The following is a 22,717-nucleotide window of genomic DNA, read 5'->3' on the forward strand; positions in this document are numbered from 1 at the left end:
TTATAATCGAAATAATAATAATAATCGTTCAACGTACAATTAATTAACTAATCAAACTAAAATGACACCAATTATATGTGAAAAATAGTGTCTTAGTCTCAACTGACCTGTTTATTGACCTGGGTACCCGCCCGGCCCGCACTCTTCGAGCCGGGCTTGGACAACAATTTTTGTGTACAAGCCCGGCCCGGTCCAAACCCATATTTTATTGTTATTAATAATATATTTAAATAAAACTAAATTCAAGCCTGACCCTAACCCGCCCAGACCGACCCGAACCCGCCAGACCCGATCCGTATTTACAAGTTTAACAATTGGTCGGGCCGGGCCGAGCTTTTTAAAAAAATTCAGGCTCGGGCTTGGGCTGAGAGATATTAAAAAAAATTTGGGCTTGGGCAGGCTCGGGCTTTTTCAAAATAACATCAAGTCCGGTCAGGCCCGGCCCAGGCCCGGTCCATGAACAGGTCTAGCAGCAACGATGAGAAGAGCATTTATCATTTTTATTTTCCCTGATTTATAGCAAAAGAAACTATATTTTTCTGCCATTTTCGTGTTTAAGTTGAATATGATAAATTATATTGTAATTTACAACTTTAATATAAGATTAAATAGTTAAAATTTAATTAAAAATTTAAGAAAATATATAATTTTAATTAAGAATTTAAGAAAATGTATAATTTTTATTGGCAAATCTCAACCGATCATTGTTTAATTTGAACATGAGAGGGTATTAACCCTATTTTAAAGTCATTTGTAGTTTACTAATTAAGATGCCCAATCTAAGTGCATTTCTTCTTTTTTTTCCTTTTTGTCCCTAATTTTGCCATTTTGCCAACTTGTAAAATGAACATAGCTTTGTTTAAACAAGGAAACATGAATTCCAAAATTATGCATGCAACAAAAATCTTTTTTTTTTTTCCATATATATATTAGATATTTCTGTAAATGACAGTGAATTTCTCAATACTCCCAAAAGAACAAGCATGAAAAATGCTGTCAGGGAAACAAAACACCACCTCTCATCACTTGATTGCATGAACCAAAGCTACAAAAGAAATTTTCATGCACCATTTCAACCCACAAAGTAAGCAAATTCATGGACTGATTGCTTTACACATGTAGCCAGCTTGCTCTCCAGTGAGTTTCTTCTCCCCCTGCTTTTTACACGAGAATTCAGATCGAGGCAGCTGCGTTGAAGGTTTTAAATCAGGTTATAGCTTTCTATGAATAGATGCGATATCTCTTACACCCTGTGATGGAACTGGCTGCTCCCTGATGCGGGATATAAGGATGGAAAGTTGATCGGTGGCAATCTCCAGCCTTTCTTTTGATTTGGCAGATTCATTTATAAGAGTTGATACCATATTTTGCAACAACTGCATTCTTTCTCCGTGACCATTTGGAGCACTGTGAAGTAGCTTTCCAGGGGATGTGCTGATCCGACGCCATCGTATGGGGAGATATCTTTCTGGGATCTGAAAACAGTTTCCAGTGGAAAGAACTCGAAGAGCATGTCGGCAGAGTATTCCAGAGAACTCAAACTGATGACAACTGCAACTAATGATGCCTTCCCTGGGAACCCAATATACTTTCCGGCCTCCCTCGAGTTTCGTATGATGTCTGACAAGAAAGCCGTCTTCCATCTGGAATGATGCATAGTGGGCAGCCAAAACCAGTTGTTCTTGGAGCTTAGAGAATGCATATGGTGTAAGGACTGAAGCAGCATGGGATTCCATAGGTGCACCTGTTTTGAGGGATATGTTTTGGAGGTTCTGCTGCATTGTTTGCTGTTCGGCAGCTTGATCTTTAAAATCCACAGCAACAGCAACCTGCTTGCGAAACTGAGTCAAAAACAGAGAGAAGCCTTTCTTTCTAAAAAGTAGATAAAATTAAACTCTCCTCAGCAGCAGAAAGACCTCAAATTTACCAGGAGGAGAGCTGGAAACATATTTCTTACCCAACTAGCAATCCAAGAGACGTCCAAATTACAAAACATCATACCATCAATAAGGAAGAAGAAAATACAAATAAGCATGGATTCACAACTGAAACAACAATTTTGACAGTAACAATGATAGAAAGAGTATAATTTTAAACCTGAAATGAGCTAAAAGAGGATAGTTAAATCCTGCCTTGCTTACAAGTTGAACCCATATAACAATAAAAATTTCAGGCTTTCCTGGGTTATTGAGTGATGGTAACTTTGGTAGGTTGAAGTTTGAACCCAACCAAAAAGCCTCTGGTATCATGTTTGATCCAACTCTCCTGTTGTTCAATTGAGTACTGGTTAAGGTGTCACAACGAATCCCAACCATTTGTCAACAATTGGGTTCCTTCCCGTGTTTAATATCAAAAATATGCACCTACAAGCATTCCATGGGAGATCGCAGAAAGCCTAAAACTTAATTTTTCATGCTATAATTTTTTTTCCTTCATCAGGTTTTCTACAAATAACATCATATGTATCACTAACCAAAGCCTAAAACTTAATTTTCTATACTATTAATTTTTTTTTCTTCACCAGGTTTTCTACAAATAGCATCATATCATCCATTACCAAAAATAAAATAAGATCATGTCCCATTTGCTGGTGTGGCAAAAACTTTTTGGTAAACAAATAAATCTGACATCAAAATTGGAGCACTGGTGAAAATATGTCATGTTGAATTAGAAATGAAACTCAATCTGACTCTGATTTGACAGAAAAAGCAAGAAAACGTACTTGTTCAACAAAGTGTGCAAGCCGTGTTTGTGCATTCAGAAATCGTTGGATAAAAGCATTAATTGATTTTGAATGCCCAGCTGCGTTCATTCCTGCAAGGAAATGGCTTCTCAAGTATGGTAACGCCCAATGAGTGCGCAAGGCATACAAGTTGACAATGTGCCTGTTATTGTGCATCCCATACGAATCAACCATGTCCCTCCAACCCAGTTCGAAGTCCTCTATTGACTCCAGGTTATACAGTCGGTGGAACTCTGCCTTCCACTCGTTATAACGTTCTCCTAGAACAGCGTTAAACCACGATGGAAACTTTCCCACAATCATCCACATACAAAGTGCATGTTTTGTTGTTGGCATCTCCAATTCTATTGCTTCTTTAAGGCACGAATTTTGGTCAGTTGAAATCGTTTGTGGAGCCTTCCCATTCATGAACCCTAAGAATGCCTTTATATAAACAGCATATCACAGAACAGCAAAGTAAATTTAATGCCATGGAGTTCTTTGTGACAGAATTTGTGCATGCATGCTTGTGGGTGTGTGTGTGGATGGAGGTCCCTGAGGATCATTATGAATTATAAAGCCATATCAAGACAGGAGGCTCATCCACAACTATTTAATGGTGCTTATATTCATGACAAGTGACAATAATAAGTCTAACAGGTAATTGTCAGTGACTATTAGGCCAACTCAACATCTCTAAGTTTGAACATAATTCACAGATCCAAGTTATTACCACATCCATATAACATATCCACCGTCTTATAGTGAATTTTTGCCAGATCCGACCGCCTAAAAGTTTCTGATGTACCACATTAAATTCCCTCATATTATTAGTTTCTACTAGTCAGATTCAGGATCCACCCTGCCTCCACTTTCCTTTTGCTTCTAGCTACAGCTAAACAGATTTTTTTAACGTCCAATTACACATAGCTGACTATTCTGTAAGGATAATAATTAGCTCAAACAAAATTACAAGGTGGTAACTGTTAAGGAGAGAGTACTTCCACTGTTTTACCTTCAATGCCCATGATAATGTCCTCAAAGTTTCCTCTTGTAAGAGCACACAGCCAAAGAAACAAGGCATACCATAGTTATTAACTCCAACCCATATCCCAATAGGCATGTCAAATGCAGTCAAGCGATGCGTTGTATCAAACACCACTGCATCACCAAAGATATCATACGACTGAATTGACGACGCATATGACCAAGCTATATTCTCCAACCTGTTGTTTGAATCAAGTGTGTATTCATATTTAAAGTTGGGGTCCTTCTCTTTTATGTTTCTGCACATTCTTAATAAGTCTATGCTCTCATCTTCTGGATCTAATTTCCTGAAGGACTGAAGCAAATTCCTCACATCCTTCTCAGTGAATGGTAAATATCCTGGCTCTACACATTTTTCAAGCTCCATGAGCCTCATCATTTGCTGCACTGAAATTCCTGTTTTGGCAAACATGAGGATTCTGCTCTTATCTGTATCTGATATGGTTCGATATGCAGGAAGGAAGCGGACTTGGTTTTGTTCTAGGAGTTCATGATTATGGTGGTTTGCAAAACCAGTGACACGCCATTCTGGCGCCCCTAACTCTGTGGTTTTACTTATTCTCATATATGCTTGACATCCACACCGAGAGGACTTTCTATTCCTTTGAGGTTTATTTTCGCTTGAGGTTTTGACAGGGGTGTTCCCAGCACGGTGGCAGACAAAATAACGTCTGGTGAGTCCTTTGCCAACCCCATCTTTTCCTTCTGTGCGATGACGGCGGATTGAGAACCCACATCGCTTTGCAAATTCACTATAGAATTCATAAGCTGCATCATGGGTAGCAAATCTCTGCCCAATATATGGAATTGCATCGTTAGTAGTTTCAAGTGATAGTCTGGTTTCATCAGGTGATTCCTCTGCGCTACTGGTATCATCCAAAGACAGAGATCGTTGGTCCGATGGATCATCATACACCATGAGCATCTGTCCGTCCTCTTCAGACATCATGTTTCTCATTAATCTATGTGAGGTCAACTTAAATCCCTGGACCAATATGCCAACAGCATAAGCTTTCTATTCTAATGCCCGTACATAAATGAATGCATCATATAATAACAAAAACCAACATAATTCTGCCAGTGTGCAACTATACAATGCCACTAGTAGCCTAGCAGAAAGAGGCAAAGTCATAGATTATAGTTGTCATAACAGTGAATATGGCCATAAAAAAATATTCTCGTCTTTGAAAGCTAACATTATCAATGCTGATATCCTGTCTTAAAATGGTTTCCTATATGCAGATGTAGTAAATGAAGATGATGATAATAATAGTAATAATAGTAATAATAATAATAATAACAACAACAACAACAGCAACAACAACAACAATAATAATAATAATAATAATAATGGATAACCAATAAAATATACAACTTTGCCTTGCGATAAATACATGTTTCATGATTTCCAACACAATAAGTTGAAAATATGACCTTGTTCAACAAAGAAGCATGCTAGAGAGCAACTAACAATTAACAAAAAATGATCCATTTGTCTACTCAAATGTATTACCACATTGTACCTTTGGTGTTAGTTTATTTCATAGTTTTCTGATTCATAGTTCCTATAATCTTGAGATGGCAATTGAAACCTATGGTCCTGATAGCAATATGACCTATGCTGTTTTTGCAATTTTTTGGAGGGAATGCAACAAACACAAAGTACTCATCTGCAGAACACATCCAATCCCCTCACCAGATGTTCATATGACAACAAGAATATGACTAGGATCACCTTTTATTGTGAGATTATTTTTTTCCTCAGTCTTTATTTACTTCTATGAAATTCAGTTGGTTTTCTGGATTTTTTTTTTTTGGCCTTGCCATACTCCTTAGTTTCCTTTCAATGGCATTTCGTACGCCTTAATACCCAACATGTCCTCAGAAAAGAAAATGACAAACAAAGGCTAGTGGTGTGCAGGGGGGACTTAATTGGCTGGCTTGCATTATTTTTTTACTTTTTTTCTGTTTCCTAGTATCCATTTACCATAAGCTATATCAAAGCTTGAGGAGTGTACTGGATCTTAAAGTTTCTTGGAAATGAATAGCTTTCAAGGAGAGTAGAACATTCGAATAAAAGAAAAAGTGTGTTTTGCAGTTAAATAGTAAAATTCAAGTCACTAAACAATTTGCATTTGGCATATCAATCAAGTTATAGAAGTATCACCGCCAACAACATACTACCTAGATAATCAAATTGAATTACACAACCATGCAGTTTTTCAACATTTAAAAACAAAACCAGCAGATTCAGCTGAGAAAGTTTGTCAAGCTTCAATTCCTCATAATCCATATAAACTAAACCAGGATAGAGATTAACTGAGAAACAAACAAATCCGACATATCAAATGGTATCACAAGGAGCAAACTTATACAAAATTCATGCTATTCATGCATGCAAGTACATATACATTGAATTGAAAGATTGAAAAATGGATAAATTGGCATCATTATTGACATATATTAACACGAATAACCATGTCATGTATGCAATTTTCTTAGCTTTTAGAAATAAATTACTCAATTTTGGTACAGTTTTCATTTGTTTCCTAAGCTATTCATGACTACCTTACCAAGTCCTTCTATTCACCACCCAAATAAATTTCCAGAAATCAGCTTTCCAGTTCTCATTTCAGTCAAAGCAATTCACATTATATCTTTGGCATAGAAAGTTATTTAAAGCTGCAAAGAATGTCTACATTACAACTATCAAAACATTCAAACAGTCGTACTGGCATTCTTTGGAATAAGTCAATTCAAGAGTTCAATTCAATTAAACTCTTGCAAAATCATGTAGCATGATTTCATTTTTGTAAAATTTAAAATGTGATCTTTGTTTCTTTCTTTACTTTTCTGAAGTTGAAAGAATTAAATTCTTGCAGCTTTTTCCTTTTCAAATATGATAAAGGACTAAATAGAATACAATTGAATTGAATCCTTGCATCTTTAGACTTTCCAAACACACTCATAATGAGCATCAAAAATTCATTCTTGATTATACTTCTTCACCCAAAGAAATAGCATTTCAATCTCAGATACTCCACTGCATGGAATCACACTACTCTATTGCACTGCATTTCTGCATTTCCTACAGAAAGACATTAAATGAAACAGAAATTTTCCATTTCTTTTTCACTCGATTCCACACATATACATACAGAGCTACACTGAATTCATATCAATCCAGGAAAATAGAAATAATTGCCCAACCCAATCCAAATCAAACATAACTCAAGTCATTCAAAAATAAACATAGAATTTACTTGCATTCAAAAATTATACGTATAAAATAACAAGAATTTGTGAGCTCAATTTTAGCCTAATTATATAAAAGAGAAAAACATAATAAAAAGTAATTTTTACAGAAAGGGAAAAGAAGTACCAATTTAATCAATCAAGGATCCATTGGTGTAAAAACAGGTATGAAACTACTGAAGTCTTTTTTTTTTTTCTTGAGAGGACCAGCCCTAATTTGCGCAGGGAGGTGAATTGGACCCTGCGCACCTTTGTTATCGTACGCCGTCTTTGTTTGTAGTTCCAATCAGATTTATTTGAAATGGGTCGGATACGGACGTAGACCAAACCAAACACCATGCTTATTTGAAAACGACGTCATTTACTTTTATAACGCACGTATATCTTTTTTCACTTACAAGGGAAAAGGTTTACCTCCTTTCAAAATTGAATCTAACCGAATTGAAAGTTAAATAAATAAAATTTCTGGAGATTTAAACAAAACTTGATCAATTGAATTAAATAGAAGTGAAATATTTTGATTTGTTTTAATTTTTCAATTTTTATTTCTAAAATTTATAATTAATTTTTTAATATTTTTACTTTTTAATATTTATTTTATAAATAATACTCATATACATAAATACCAATACTATAAGTTAATTAAATAACATAAATATAACTAAATATATTAATATGATTTATAACTCTGTTAAATCATAAATTTTTTATTCAATTATATTCGTGCATTTAATTTAGTTTTTAGTTTTAGTTTTAGTTTGATTACATTCACTCGCTTTTTAACAACTTTTACTCTTTTTCTTAGCATTAATTTATTCTAGCATTGATAAAAGAATAATGAGTATTTTTAGTATTTTATATTTTATTTTATTAATAAATTTTGAATGAGTTTAATTTTTAAAATTTAAATTTAAATTCTATTAAACGACTTAAAACCAACTCAACTACAACCAATAAAATATATAATTAATTATTTTAATATCTTTGATCTTTATCATAATACTAGTAAATTTTTTATTCTTAACGATAAATTATATCATTTTTTAACAAAATTAATTATTATTCAATTTTATAAGTTTTTTTATTAGTCAATCGATATTTTTATCTAAAATACAAATTATATCCTTATAAATAGAGGAACCCTATCTCTCAATTCTATCAAATCGCACTAATAGCTTCCTCTGTTTTTAATACTTAACTTTAATATTCTCCTAAGAAATCCTAAAATAATTAATCTAAATTTTTATTTATTAAGAAATTAAAATAATAATTTAAAATTTTATTAGAGGAATATTAATCATTTTTATACATAAAAATAAATTATCTATTTTAATATTTAAAGGATAAAGTTTAGTAATTTATAAATTACTAAAAGAATTTAAAAATATTACCTTACATAAAATTGTATGAAATAGTTCATAAGATAATATTTTTATAAATAGTCAAGTTCTTAACTATTAAGTTAAATAAAAAAAATTATAAATTAATAATATATTTTATTCTTTAAAAATATAAAAAAATTTAGAAGAGTTTAGTAAAGATAAATTGATATTTTAATTTCGGTTAACATTTTATTTTTAATTTGACAGTGTGTATGCACATTTAAAACACGTTAAGGAATATTTATGGAGGTGATAATGAATATTCAAACATTATAAATATAAATATCATCACAATATACAACAAAAGATAAGCTAAGAAACATTTTTTTGATAGATAAATAAACATGAAAGACAATGTGTATGCACATTTTAAAACATGTTAATAAATATTTATGGTGGTGTAAATGAACATTCATATATTATAAATATAAATATCATCATAACACAGTAAAATATAAGCTAATAATTTTTTTTTTAATTGATAACAACACAGTAAAAGATAAGCTAATAAATATTTTTTTGATAAATAAATGAACATAAAAGATAGTGTGCATACACATTTCAAAACATGTTAATGAATATTTATGAAGGTGTTAATGAACATTCAAATATTATAAATATAAATATCATCACAATACAGCAAAAGATAAGCTAATGAACAATATCGTTTAAGCTATTGAATATTTTAACTTCTAAGAATTAATAATATTTAAAAAATAATTTTTACCAGTAAGAAAGTGACAGGTCCACAAAAAAAAGATATTGGGTTCTTCTTCCAATCTTCTACAGAATGCACCAAGCTGGGTGTAACAACACCAATTCATCTATTTTATTTTCTATTCTTCAATGAGAGAGTACTAGATCTTGAAGTTGCATTGCATGTTCTGGAACCCCTTTATCATAGAAGAGACAATGAAAACAATAAAGTCTCGTTTGAATTCATCTCCATAATCTCCTCTGTTTATCATTTCTTTTGAAATTTTACTTATGATAGGACCTTCGGTTGTCATATTACATCTTAATCTTCAATTTTCTAGCAGTTGATTGTAACTTTCACTTTTTACCGTCTTGCTTGCTTCATGAATTGTTATATTTCCACAAGAAAGATTCATTGTAGATACAACATCTTTTTCGTTCACTGCAAGTTCACCTCCTTGCAATTTTATTGCGCATATACAATGGTTGAAATTTTTTATGAGAAATTTAGTTAATTTTGCATCACATTCTGATAATTTAAAAAGCTACTCTCTTGCTGTTTGCATTTCTCTTCTCTTTGTGGAGTTGTAGGATTACATTTACTCATATATTTTGAAAGCGGTTCATTTCATGTGGCACTAGTTTCAATTGGAGCAGCTTTCTTTTGCTTTTTTTGCAGATGATTTATTCTCTTCTTCTCTAGCTTTTCTTTTCTTTGGTTTAGGAGTATGCTTTGTTTGTATTTTTTTTATCATGATCTGCATTAAAATAAAAATTATTATGTTAATCTGTAATCATTTAGAATAAAAATTAAATAGGAAAATGTTCATTCAATGTATAATAATCATTATGCTATATACATAATATAATTGTTCATTTTACATTTTGCAGTACGATGAATATTCATTGCATAAATATACAATATTCATACAAGAATAATAGTATTGTTCATTTAAAATCCATAAAATGTTCAAAAAAATTAGTACAAACTTGTTCATTTCGGAGATAATACCTAAATAGCATGAATGATTACATTCAATATAAATGAACATTAGTGATTCAGTAATATCCATCATAAATAACATTAATATTCATTATATATGAAAATATTGTTCAAAGAAAATAATATAAATTTATATATATATATATATATATATATAGTTTTTCTCCTAATTATTTTTAGATTCATCCTCAAAGACCCTAATTTAAAATTTCATCTTTATAATCCTCTATCTCATTTTAGGAGATGATAATCCAAACAACATAAATGAATATAAAAATATAAAATAATTATAATCGTTAGTTTTTTAAATCATATAATGAAAATCCAAACTGCATATTCAAATGAATATCAGTGATTCAGGAAATGTATCTTTCATTGCAACAGAAATCTTAAAAATATGAAACTTACATCTTATCTGTTATTGAATAGACTTCTCTAAGTGTTGAATTTTAATTAATAGAACAACTCTTGATCTAAGAGAGGATTATATATTATTATCTAAGTTATGAATTTGAATCAACTGTCGTTAGTGGAGAGAAAAGTGAGTTTATATACCGATTAAATAGGAAGTGATGTTTGAGGAGATCGTGATTTCTGTTATAAAGATATGTTCATTTATTTATTTTTTTAATTTAAAGTTAAATTTTTGCGTGTTTGAATGGTAAAAAGTTATTGATATAAGACATGTGAAATATGCTGATATTCTTAGCTAAAAGTGTAGGACTTTATGTTTTTACAGTGTGTTTTAAAATGCGTTTTTGGATTTAATGAAACGCACGTTTCATTAGTTGTTGCCACCAGTTACATAAACCGGGATCCATGTTATAATAATTGCTTATAATTTAATCTAAATTGTTGAAAAAGAAAGTTAACACTCTTAATAAAAGGCCAATCAAAATTATCCAAAACAAATATATCATAACAAAAGATAAATTAATAAAATAAAAGGGAATTATGAAATGCATTATAAATCCAATCCTTTTAATCAAATCCACCTTCTTTACAACTCATATACATCATCATTATAATAATACTCTTCCAATAATGTCAAAAATGATGTCAGCTGTTAGTCACGCATTTGAACACCTTCGTCACATCATTCATGCAAAAGGCTGAATTTAATATGCTTAATTATTACAATTTATAAAAAGAATTTAAAAGTCAATAAAACCAACGGATAAGGAAGTAATCTAATTAATAAATTCATAATTTTTAATAATGAAAATTTAGATTTTTAATTATTTATCATGAATATTAAATTTGGATAAAGAATTTCACATAAGAAATATATGTATTTTATTGTAATAATAAAATATTAATGTTTATTCTAAATTATTTCACAAGAATTTCACAACTCGCATTATAATTAAGCAAAGAATTTTTTTATAAAAATATTAAACACGTGGAAGCACGATTTGGATAACTTCACCACTACTTTGCCTACATTCTGCCGTATATCTCTCTCGCATGTTCTTTTGCTTCCTAAGTTTAATTTTTATCCTCAAGTTGAACAAAACAAGAACATACTTTCTAAATTATTAAAAAGAAACAAAAGACATAGAAACCGACCAACCCTTTCTGTTTTGTTCTTTACTTTCTCATCTCCAACTATGTTTTTTAACAATATCAATAATATGAAGAAGATGAAAGTTATTTTTTAAAAGAAAAATGAATATTCGATTGGTAATTTTTATTTATAAAAACAAAAAAACTTTACGTTTAAAATTTCTCATGTTATTTACCAGTTTTAATTAGGGTTTTATTTTCGGTACAGTAGTTTTCATTTTATTAAGTTTGTGATAAATAAATTTAAATTTTATTAACGATGAATGGTTTTTCAAGTAACAAGAGTGTTTACTTTTGAAAGTGAGAGATTTCATATTTGAAATTTTTCCTCCCTAAATAGATTTACCCTTTTATGACAAGTGTAAAGTCCTTATTACTCTTATTGTGTATTCTAAGACTTATCGACTCTAAAAGAATGGTGGGTGATTTTGTTTTGTAACATGTAAACAACTTGGGCTTTTCTATTTGGCTCTTGCTTGCCATTTACATCATCCTTTTTAGCCACCAGAGAGGAGATTCACTTTTCCTTATAACTCTTTCTTGAGTTTGTTTTCTCTCATCCATTTTCTTTCTAGTTCGGGCGTCTTTCCTTCTTGTAATCACAAAGTGCTTCTATTTTTCTTTAATAAAAAAATATTATTTGTTTTTCCTTTTGGGTATCTAGTTCTAAATTGTAACTTACAAAAAAAAAGTATATTCCTTTTAATTAAAATCAAGGGACTATGCACTATAAACGAATAAGACATTCTCGCGAGGGATGAAGAGAAAACCCTAATTAATATGGCATCATTTTTGTGCCAATACTTCTTATATGTCTTTTTCTATTTTAGTTAGTGGATATGACCTTTACAATTTTTTTATTAAGTAATAATATAGAGAAATTTTTAAATAAATTCAATCTACTACATCATCTGTTATATTTCGGATTTGAAATAATAAAATAAAGAATTTTTTTATGATGATATTTAAATTTTAATATGAGATTCAAACATAATGAATAAATATTTATATAAAATAAATAGAGTGATTTATGGATTTTTGCTAATCTAATCTAGATATATGTTTCTATTTATATTAAAATTGATATAATTTTTTAACATAAATAATGATATATTGTTGAAATAAATTAGGATACATGAGAGATAAAAGGAGTCTTTTTAGTGCCTAAAGAACATTCTAAAATTGTCTGTTCTTACTAATAAAAAAAACTCTTCTTCTTTCTTAGCATTCATAAAAGATATATCAGTATCAGTCTTTTAAAAATAATTTTTTTGAGACGGAACACATTTTTTTATTACGATAGCATACATAGTTAGGCTTATTGTGTTTTCTGTTTATAATTATTTTACATCAAATCAATAAATAAATATTTATATTAATTAATTTTAAATAAATATATATATATCAATTATTTAATATTAAAATATTAAATCATTCGCCCGTATCATTAAGCTATTGGAGAGGGTACACATACCTATAATATATAGATAAGAATTAGCTTTGCCAAGAAGAGAAGAGAGAAGGCATAGGATTGGAGAAAGGCTAATAGCTATATTGCAATAGAGGTATAGAAACCAATATACAGATCATGCAAAGATATGGTGACCAATAATTATAGGAGGCACATGGAGAAGGCAGGCTTGCTGGTAGAAGTAGAAAGTCTTCATCTCCAAAATCTGACTTCATATGTAAACAATGCAAAAGGAGATCTAAGTACTATAGTGCTTACATAAGACATATTTTTGAAGCTTACCTCAGTACCACCAATGAAGGCTTCCATGAATTACATCTACAAGTTTCAGACAAAACTCCCTTATAGCTCCCTTTGTCTTTCATTTGGCTTTTTACAATTTGGTCCTTTTGCAGTTTTGCTATATAAGTAAATCAGCTAGGAGACTCTAAAAATGTCATCTTAATCAACATGGTCATAAGGAGATTTGCTTACATACTTAAAATGGTTAGTAACTTAATTAGTATTCATATATCATATATTAATAATTAAAATGGGTTTAAAATTTGTATAAAAATTAAAGGGAAGAAGAAGAAGAAGAAGGAAGTTATTGTTATAAAAAAGAAATGAAATGTGATAGATTTTTTAATTATGAACTACAAATCTAAACCAACTAGGCAATAACTAAATATGATAATGGCCCAAAACAAAAAGTCTACTTCATGTGATGCTATACTTACAAACCAACAATTAAAATTTATCATCTAATTAGGACTTATCAACTAACACGTTCTCTAAAATTTAATATTATATAATTTTATTTTTTTAATAATTTTAAGTAGAATTACAATAAAAATAGATATTTTATAGTTAAATAGTTTTAATTCAAAAAATTCAATCATTTTTAATATGATTAGTTATTATTTTTATATTATTTATATTTAATATTATAGATTAAAATTTAGTAATTATTAATTTTATTATTTTGATTGGAAAAACGGAATAAAAAAATTATTAATAAAATAAAATTATTTAAGTTGAAACTATTAAGATTTAATTTATATTATTAAATTTAAATAATATGGTAATATTTTATCAAAACAAATGTAGCGAGTGATTTATCTTTGTCTCATTATATTTTATTATCCAAAATAATATATATATTAAAATTGTAAGAGACTGACGTTTTTATACTCGTCCTCAAAATTATTAGAGTTTCAGTCAAAACACAAACAAGTGGAAGTGGTGGGGCCTATTCTCCTGTCTTTACTGGAACCGAATGACGACGTGCAAATAAGACGAAGCGAGTATCGGAAATATAATACTCGCGCGAGTTGAACGAATATATGTTTCTTACTTCCCTCCCTTCTACTGCCCTACAGTCGCATGTTGTTTCGTTAAAAAGTCCAAATCTTTATCTGTTATTTAATTGACCTTTTTTTTTTTGGGGAAAAGAAAAAACAATGAAATTCAATTCGGAAAGTGGTGGTAGCCACGACCATGAACCAATTTCGGTTTTGCCAGTCTGGCTCTGGCCTGCTTCACATACGCCACCGTTTTAATCCTTTAAGACAGTTTGGTTTCTTTTAATAGGAAAATAATATAAAGGTTTGCTTTTTCCTTCATCAACTTTTGCTTGTGTTGGGATTCTTCTTTGTTGTGCTTTGCTTTATCTAAACGATAAAGGCTTCTGTTTTAAGTTGACACTAAAAGGTTTTCTTTTTCGGGTTATCTTTTCTCTTCTTTTTTTTTTTGTTCTGTTGGTTGTTGATGCTTCTTCTTCTTCTTCTGCTCTGCATTGTCCCCCCATAATGAAGTCTCTCTATTGTGTAAGTTTAAGTAGAGCTTTCTCTTTCCATGCATATGTTTGGTTGGTTGGTGGGTACTTTTAATTCTTATTCGTTCTTCACTTTTTTGAATTTTCTTAATGTTAGATTGGTGCTTTAATGTGAATGAACTTGATTATCTGCTCTGTTGTTGCTTTATTTGTTTTTTGAATGATCAATGATGCTTGTTATAATTTTGAACTTCAATATAACTGTGGCAAGGAAGTTTTTTTTTTTAAGTGGAAGCATATTTTTTCCGTTTTCTGTTTGGTTGCTGAGAAAACACGGGGAGCTTAAAGAAAGTAAAATAGTTTTGCGTCTTTCACGGGTTTACTGTTTGTTTTTCTTAAAAAGGTGGAGTGTTTTGTCTCTGAGAGAGAGAGAGCAGTAACCAAACAGGGTGTTATTTTTTTCTTTTTTCAAATTCTCTCCCTCCTTTTCTTCCTCTTTTCTTCTTGAGAGAATTTGGTGAATTTTGAATTGTAACATGAAAATATCTATATCTAAAATTTTCTAACTTTTTACCACAGCCAAACTTGAGGGTAGTTTTAAATTATTAATTGAAGTTGTTGTAAGAATGACTATAATGACATTGCTTGTAATTCTATGATTATGGATTTGGAGTTCCTACCTTATTACTCAAATTTTTAGCTGATAAGGGTAGTTTATCGCCAAAGATTAAACATTTTTAGTTGACATGTTTGTAGGAAACAGATTTAAAAGGCTATCTCTACCTGATAGAAGTTTCAGATATAAATGTCTACCTATGATTTTTGGCCCTTTTTTTCCCTATCTTCCCATGTTTTCCCCCCTTCTGCTGCTTTTCTTGTGGTCACTTCATGTTACTATCTCTAACCTGAGCAAATAACACTCAATTATAATTTCTCATGCTCCCTTGTCTGATTATCTTTTCAGGCTTCTGCTTCACCAGATCCTAAGAGCAGATCATACCTTTGCACTCTCTTTGTTGTGGCATCTTTGATTTGTAGTGCTTATTTTATCGGTGGTTCATTCATTGGAAAGGAATATAAAGAAGTATGTATCTCTTGTTCCATTAATTTTAAGATTCTGCTTTGGAGAATTGATAGTAAAATTATTGTTTATTCAGTGGTGGACATGATAATTTTGCATTCATTTAAGAGGAACTTAATATTTTAACTTAGAAGTCATTGGCGATGTATTACCAAATAAAAGAAATTGCCTTGGTGGTTTTACTTATTATAGTTATTGTTATTATTATTATTTTTATTACTATTATTATTGTATCTATCAATTTACTATGATTTAGTTGTAAGGTAAAGTTAGTTGCTGAAGGCTTTCACCAGTTGCAAGAGCTCGGAATACATGGATTAACATGCAAAACTATGCATATATGATGAGATTGAAGATGAATAATTGAAATCTGAAATTTTGGCCTAGATATGCAAGGTCAATGCTTCAATTTTCAAAGTTGCTAGTGGTTTCTGGGCTTCAAGTTATTATAGATTGATTACTCAAAGTTTTAACCTGAACATATTGGCCAGTGAACTATAAGTGAAACAAAATTGTCAAAGTATTTAACTTAAAAATAGTTTTTTCATGCATAGGAAGTTCAACAATAAACGAAGAGTTATGATACTATTCAAATCAAACATAGAGTTTCAATATAGCATGTGTATTTTGAATGGGGCTTAAAGAACACAGCCCCATTGAAATTTCTAAAACTTGATATTTGACTAATATGCATAAAGAAACCAATGCAAACACTAAGATCCTAGTTAAAATCTAACAAATTGTGGACATGATTTTTTGTTTGAAATACTCTGTGCAGAGACTAGCAAGATGGCAAGTTATTGAGACAGTGCAGAGTACGAAATCCACTAACTGTGAGGTTTGTTGCTCTTTAAGATTTTGCAGTGAAACTTATGTTGTAAAGTGGCACATGAAATCATTTAGAATTTCTTTACAATTTTTTTCCTTAGGATCAATGTAAGCCTACTGGAACTAAGGCATTGCCCCAAGGAATTGTTAGAAAGACATCAGATTTCGAAATGCGGCCTCTATGGAACAGTTCTTTGGAAGATGTGAGTGTTTCATTACCAGGATGTATAATTGATGCAAAAACTTGAAGTGCATGAGACAATCTGTCAAACCTTTATTTTTAAGTTTATAGCAATGGCAATTTGGCTCATATTATTGCATTGTGCTCCTGCAATGTTAGCCACTGCTTGCTTAATACAGGTGCCTGCTGTTGGATTATGTCATGCTCTGTTGGTCTAATGCCATGTACCTTCATATGTGAATACCATCATGTATAAAACTCTATTTTTCCTGATGCATGATTAAAAGAGCAGTAATAAATTTTTGGCTTGGATTTTACACTGATCAGAGTATTGTAAGATTCACCTGTGGTGCTTTTCTATCGCATCCATAAGAATTCTAAGTACCTTGTCTATTGTAGTGGCAGGATATGAGAAATCTGAATTGGCCTGTGTAGGTCTTGTATTCAACAAGTGAACTGCTCTAGAAAGAAGCAGCAATACATGCACAATTTCATGCTTTTCTTATAATAATTTTCTTTCTTCCTTTTACACTAATATGTTTTTTTTTTTCTTGGGCATCAGAACAAGCAAAAGCTTTCAAAGAGCTTGTTAGCACTTGCAGTTGGAATTAATCAAAAAGTAGTAGTGGACCAAATTGTTAAGAAGGTGTTAGTCAATCCTGGTCACCTTTTTGGCTTTAAAAACTTTCTCACCATTTTTCTGCTAATATTTATTATCTTAGTGCAGTTTCCTTTAAGTGATTTTGTTGTGATGCTTTTTCATTATGATGGTGTTGTGGATAAATGGAGGGATTTGCCATGGAGTGATCATGCCATTCACGTCTCTGCAGTGAACCAAACAAAATGGTGAGGTTGATTATCCTAATTCATTGTAGTTTAAGTTTTTGAAATAGCAGTTTATGCACAGACTTCTGTCTGCCCAGTGTTATGCATGCATGTCCTCGTGTTTTATACTGGGTTATATTTATTCATCTCTGAACGGAATATCACTTTGATTGTACAGGTGGTTTGCAAAAAGATTCCTGCATCCAGATATAGTTTCTGAATATGATTATCTATTCCTTTGGGATGAAGATCTGGGAGTTGAGAATTTTAATCCAAAACGGTAGGCATTTAGTGCAATTAGAGATGTTACTGATTTCAATGTTGAACTTTTATTTTGTAGACAACAAAAAAATGTGAACAAACAATAGAGGTCAATTTTTACTGCAGTATATTAAATTTAATATACCATGAAATTCACAGAAGTTGTTTATAAGAATTTCTTGTGTTTGTATGTCTTATATTATTTATTTTACCATTTAATTTTCTTGCTAACAAGTTTATAATGGATTTGACAAGTTAATACAATTTACTAGAAGCAGGTTTATCTTTTTTTTTTTTTTTCTTTTCTTATTTGTCTATGTGATAAAACTAATGAATTGTTTTTCCTTTCTCATTGAGAAAAAACTTAGATAAAGTGAATTTATGGATTCCTTTGCAGATATCTATCTATTATTAGGGATGAAGGCCTCGAAATATCACAGCCTGCCCTTGATCCTACCAAGTCAGCAGTGTACCATCCAATAACAGCACGTCAACCAAAGTCAACCGTGCACAGGTTAGTGTAAATTAGTGTCTGGAGTGACTGAATGGGGAGAACTCATCAGATTTGCTATTTCTATGCATAAAGATGGTTGCAAATGGAGGTTTAGAAAATAAAAGAGATACAGCTATTTTTTTTAAAATTACTTTGGCGTCTTTGTTTCTGTAGTATTCTTCTATTCTTAGAGTTGTTAAATTCTAGGATCTTCATCTTCTCACAGGTTAACTTCCTGAAAGGTTTAAAATTGAACTCAAGTGTACCATTACCTGATTTGGTTTTATTGTAAGATATTTGGATCAAGGAATTAAATTTCTTTTTTGACTTGTGGTTAACTTCTTAACAGAAGGATATATAAATTTAAAGGTAGCGGAAGGTGTTATGGCAACAGCACTTCTCCTCCTTGCATAGGGTAAATGATTACCAATTCGGTTTTGCTTCTCATTTTAATTTTGAAATTATTGCAGTGTCTTATTAGTTGGAAAAGCTTATTTTTTAATTAGAATATAAATAAATAAATTGATGTCAACTGTAAATAAACACTGTTGATGCAGTTGGGTGGAAATGATGGCACCTGTCTTCTCAACAGCAGCTTGGAGATGTGCATGGCATATGATCCAGGTATACTTTATCTGGCCGAGTCCTTTTAGTACTGTAACTTTGATGTGTGGTACCGGCACTTAACAAAGTCATGAATGCAGTAGTAGCTACAAACTTGACCACAATGTTAGCGATGAGTTTGATATTGATAGCATTCAGTGACATAATGATTGGGTAAATTAACAATCACACAAAATTAAATTAGATCTTTGAATACATAAATAAAAAACACTAGATATGATTAGTATTTATAGTTTTGCCTGTAGTTGCAAGTTCTCGACAGAATATTTGATCAAAGAGTACCACTTTACTCGCACGGTCAATAACCTGTTTGCATTGTCATCTCCACGTCATGTCCATGTTTATAATAATAACTCTTAAGGATCTTTCGCCTGTACAGAATGACTTAATCCATGCCTGGGGTCTAGATTTTCAGCTTGGTTACTGTGCACAGGTAACTTTCCTGATCCCCATTCATTTTCTGTAATGGTTCTCTTGACCAAAATTGTGATGGTTTTTCTCGTTCATAGGGTGATCGAACCAAAAATGTTGGTGTGGTCGATTCGGAGTATATTGTTCATCTGGGTCTTTTAACTCTTGGTGTCTTCAACGGAACTGAGGTAAGCCTTGTACTCGTATGAAGGACACAGTAATGTACCTTTTTTTCCCACTCTTTCTGTGGCTTAGCTAGGAGAGCCAACTTATATGTTCAACTTGTTATGCTGAGCAATATGCATTATCCTCGTGTTGGAAGAGATTAAGGTAGTAATTGTAAGGCATAATGTAAACATCACAATTGAGGACAATAGTTTGCAGTGAAATGTTTTTCATTCATCATTCTATTGTATGTTCATTTCATTGCTTTTCCATCGCGGTTCCTATGCCCAAGCAGAGACGCCGTTAGTTCAATGAAGCAGAAAGCAAGCAGCAGTATGTTAAATTGTATGATCTCTCTTCCCCTGATATACTATTGGCTCATTTGTGCAGTCAAATTCTAATTCTGATACACAAGGTGGTCTTCCTCAAAAGCAGCCATCAGAGCCCCACGTAGTTGATAATAGAGTACAGGTATGTTTCAGTGATCATTCTCGGTACTTGCAAGCTACATTCTTATTATTTCGCTCACATTATAGAATCTGCAAAAATCTTTTTTCCTCAAATTATATCACACGGGCTCATTTGTTTAGAGAAGCTAGTCACCGGGCATTGATCTCGATGCAGGTAAGAAAACAATCCTCTGTAGAGATGCAGATCTTCTTGGACAGATGGAAGAATGCAGCAAAGGAGGATAAATGTTGGGTTGATCCATTTCAACAAAACCAAACTAGTAACTGAATACAAATGTTAAGGCTTCAACTGAGCATCATTTAGAGGGAGGCTGCCATTATCATCATAGCATCATGTATTTATACACACCATTTGTACAATTTTTTGCGGGAGAGAAGATCGCATACATAGCAGATGTATAAAGTATATCAAATCATTCAAGGAGCTTGAGATGTTGCTTCCTGACTGTTGCACCATAGCTAGTGATCATACACCTTGTTGTAGCCCATGTAGAGTTCTAAAATCTTATGATTCTTTTTTTATCTTCTCCATCAAAAGAGAAATGGCAGCAAATATGCCAATGTATGAATCATTTTTCTTCTTTTCTTTTCTCTTTTTTTTTTTCTTCATTTTATTCATTTATTATATTGGTGTAAACTATGAAAATAATGTAAATTATTATTTTATTTTGGGTGGGAAATTTAATGTCTTTCTGTTTATAGGGTTAAATAGTATTTACGCCTCAAGTTTTATTTAATACAAAATCATTCTCTTTTTTTTTTTTTTTTTTAAAAAAATTAGAATATAATCAGTTAAAGAGAAGTGAGTTTTTTGGGGTTCTTTAACATAATATTAACTTCCAAATATACCCTTAAATTTTAGTATCTAAAATAGCCCTTAAAGATTAGTTTTATGTTTTTCTATATGACATTTAAACACTTGAGCACAATTTATATCTAATATCTGAGGACAAAATTAATCGATGATTTTGACTTACTTTATTAATATAAAATACATTTACACAAGACTATTAATTTTAAATCATTAAAATAATAATGAAATATTATATTTATTTTATCTATTTAATATTTAATCTTGATCCAGTTTAATATTTAGAAATTTCAAAAGATTAAGTTTAATTTAATAGTAACATAAATAATTTTAGTATCTATCAAAACACAACTAATTAATATTTTTTTACTTGTTCTAATTTTTATGATAAATTATTATATATAATGCTAATTTAGTTAAAATTCAATTTTGACTAAATTTATTACTTGAAAATTCAAGATCAAATAACATTATTTGTAAGACAAACTAAACTTAGTGTCTATCAAAAATCAATAAATAATCTAAATACTTTTACTTGCTTTAATTTTTAGTAAAATTTAGTTCTGGTGTCAATTATATAAATGTAATAATTTTGATTTATGATATATTTTAATCACACTTAAAATAGTTATGGACACTAGAATAAAGGCTACCCGATTAAGTACTTTTAATCATATTGAGCCTCTAGTAATCAAGGATTAAAAAGAAAAAAAACAAAGATCATGATTCCTCTAAAATCTTTCAAAGTCTCTATTCCACCTTTTAGATATAGAAAAAAACTTAAATCAAAATACTTAATAGTATGATGATATATTTATACAAAACTTCTATCCTGAGCACACACAATAGAACCGTAGACAGTCAAGTAAAATCCAATACATGAAATACACGAAATACACGAAATAATTTGATCTATAGACTGCGTCATTGTGGTAAAGACTGTACCGCCAGAGGAATCATTACCGCAAGGCATAGAGGGGAGGTCATAAGCGTCTTCTAGCTTTGTTCTCTTCCTTTTATACTTAAACTTCAGTTCAGCTTTCATATTTAACAGAGGTCATATTCTCAGCTCTTAATGCTATATAGTCCACTCTTCTTGCTGACTCGACCTGACATTATAATATTTTATTAAATTGTGTCTTAATTTTAAAATATTAAAAGATAATTTAATTAAAATTATCATATACCGTATTAGATGGATAAGAATTGGACTAATAATAGTATGATATTTAACATTTTCATTAATTATGTTCAGGATAAGAATATGAACTAGCATGCATATAGTGCAAGTGTTCGACTAATTGCAGCAAATTAATTTAGGATGCTTAATTAACTGTGTAATTCTACTTATTTCCTTTTGTTAACATAATATTATTATTAGAATCTGAATGCCTGATTAAGAATGCATAAATTGAGTAATTCAACTTTTTATTGTTCATAGCATTAATGCATTTCCTTTTATCGACATAAACATATCATCATAAATTGGATGCTTAATTAACACGAAAATATATATTATAAATATAATCTATAATATTATTATATTCAGATTGAAAGTGAGTGAATATCAATGAATAAATAACTAATAATGCCAAGTGATTCAATACTGAACAATATTTTTTAGATTCATATTCAAAACAATTAAACAAGCCTGATTAAATCTGTTTAT

The 22,717-nt window shown here is 30.7% G+C and overlaps 2 protein-coding genes across 3 annotated transcripts; one reads left to right on the forward strand and one right to left on the reverse strand.

Annotated features, from left to right (window-relative positions):
• Positions 1–886: 886 nt before the first annotated feature.
• LOC8288679 (protein FAR1-RELATED SEQUENCE 11) lies at positions 887–7,311 on the reverse strand. The gene is made up of 4 exons (XM_015725178.3): positions 7,152–7,311; positions 3,738–4,754; positions 2,723–3,166; positions 887–1,829 (listed from the first exon to the last, which is right to left on the reverse strand). The coding sequence occupies exons 2-4, from the start codon at positions 4,725–4,727 to the stop codon at positions 1,212–1,214; spliced, it is 2,052 nt and encodes a 683-aa protein (XP_015580664.1). The 5' UTR covers positions 4,728–4,754; positions 7,152–7,311; the 3' UTR covers positions 887–1,211.
• Positions 7,312–14,739: 7,428 nt separating this feature from the next.
• On the forward strand, positions 14,740–20,936 carry LOC8288680. Of its 2 annotated transcripts, XM_002528820.4 has the most exons (14): positions 14,743–14,950; positions 15,863–15,982; positions 16,758–16,817; positions 16,909–17,010; positions 17,551–17,634; positions 17,716–17,834; positions 17,992–18,093; positions 18,472–18,588; positions 18,917–18,982; positions 19,125–19,191; positions 19,571–19,624; positions 19,701–19,790; positions 20,158–20,238; positions 20,392–20,936. In XM_002528820.4, exons 1-14 carry the CDS (start codon positions 14,933–14,935, stop codon positions 20,503–20,505), a joined length of 1,194 nt encoding a protein of 397 aa, XP_002528866.2. In that variant the 5' UTR covers positions 14,743–14,932; the 3' UTR covers positions 20,506–20,936. The 2 variants fall into 2 exon arrangements, with proteins under 2 accessions (XP_048232108.1, XP_002528866.2); XM_048376151.1 differs by having other exon boundaries at positions 14,740–14,950; positions 17,551–17,834.
• The last annotated feature ends 1,781 nt before the right edge of the window (positions 20,937–22,717 follow it).

Source organism: Ricinus communis, chromosome 6 (assembly GCF_019578655.1).
Source record: "Ricinus communis isolate WT05 ecotype wild-type chromosome 6, ASM1957865v1, whole genome shotgun sequence".
Classification (NCBI taxonomy): Eukaryota; Viridiplantae; Streptophyta; class Magnoliopsida; order Malpighiales; family Euphorbiaceae; genus Ricinus; species Ricinus communis.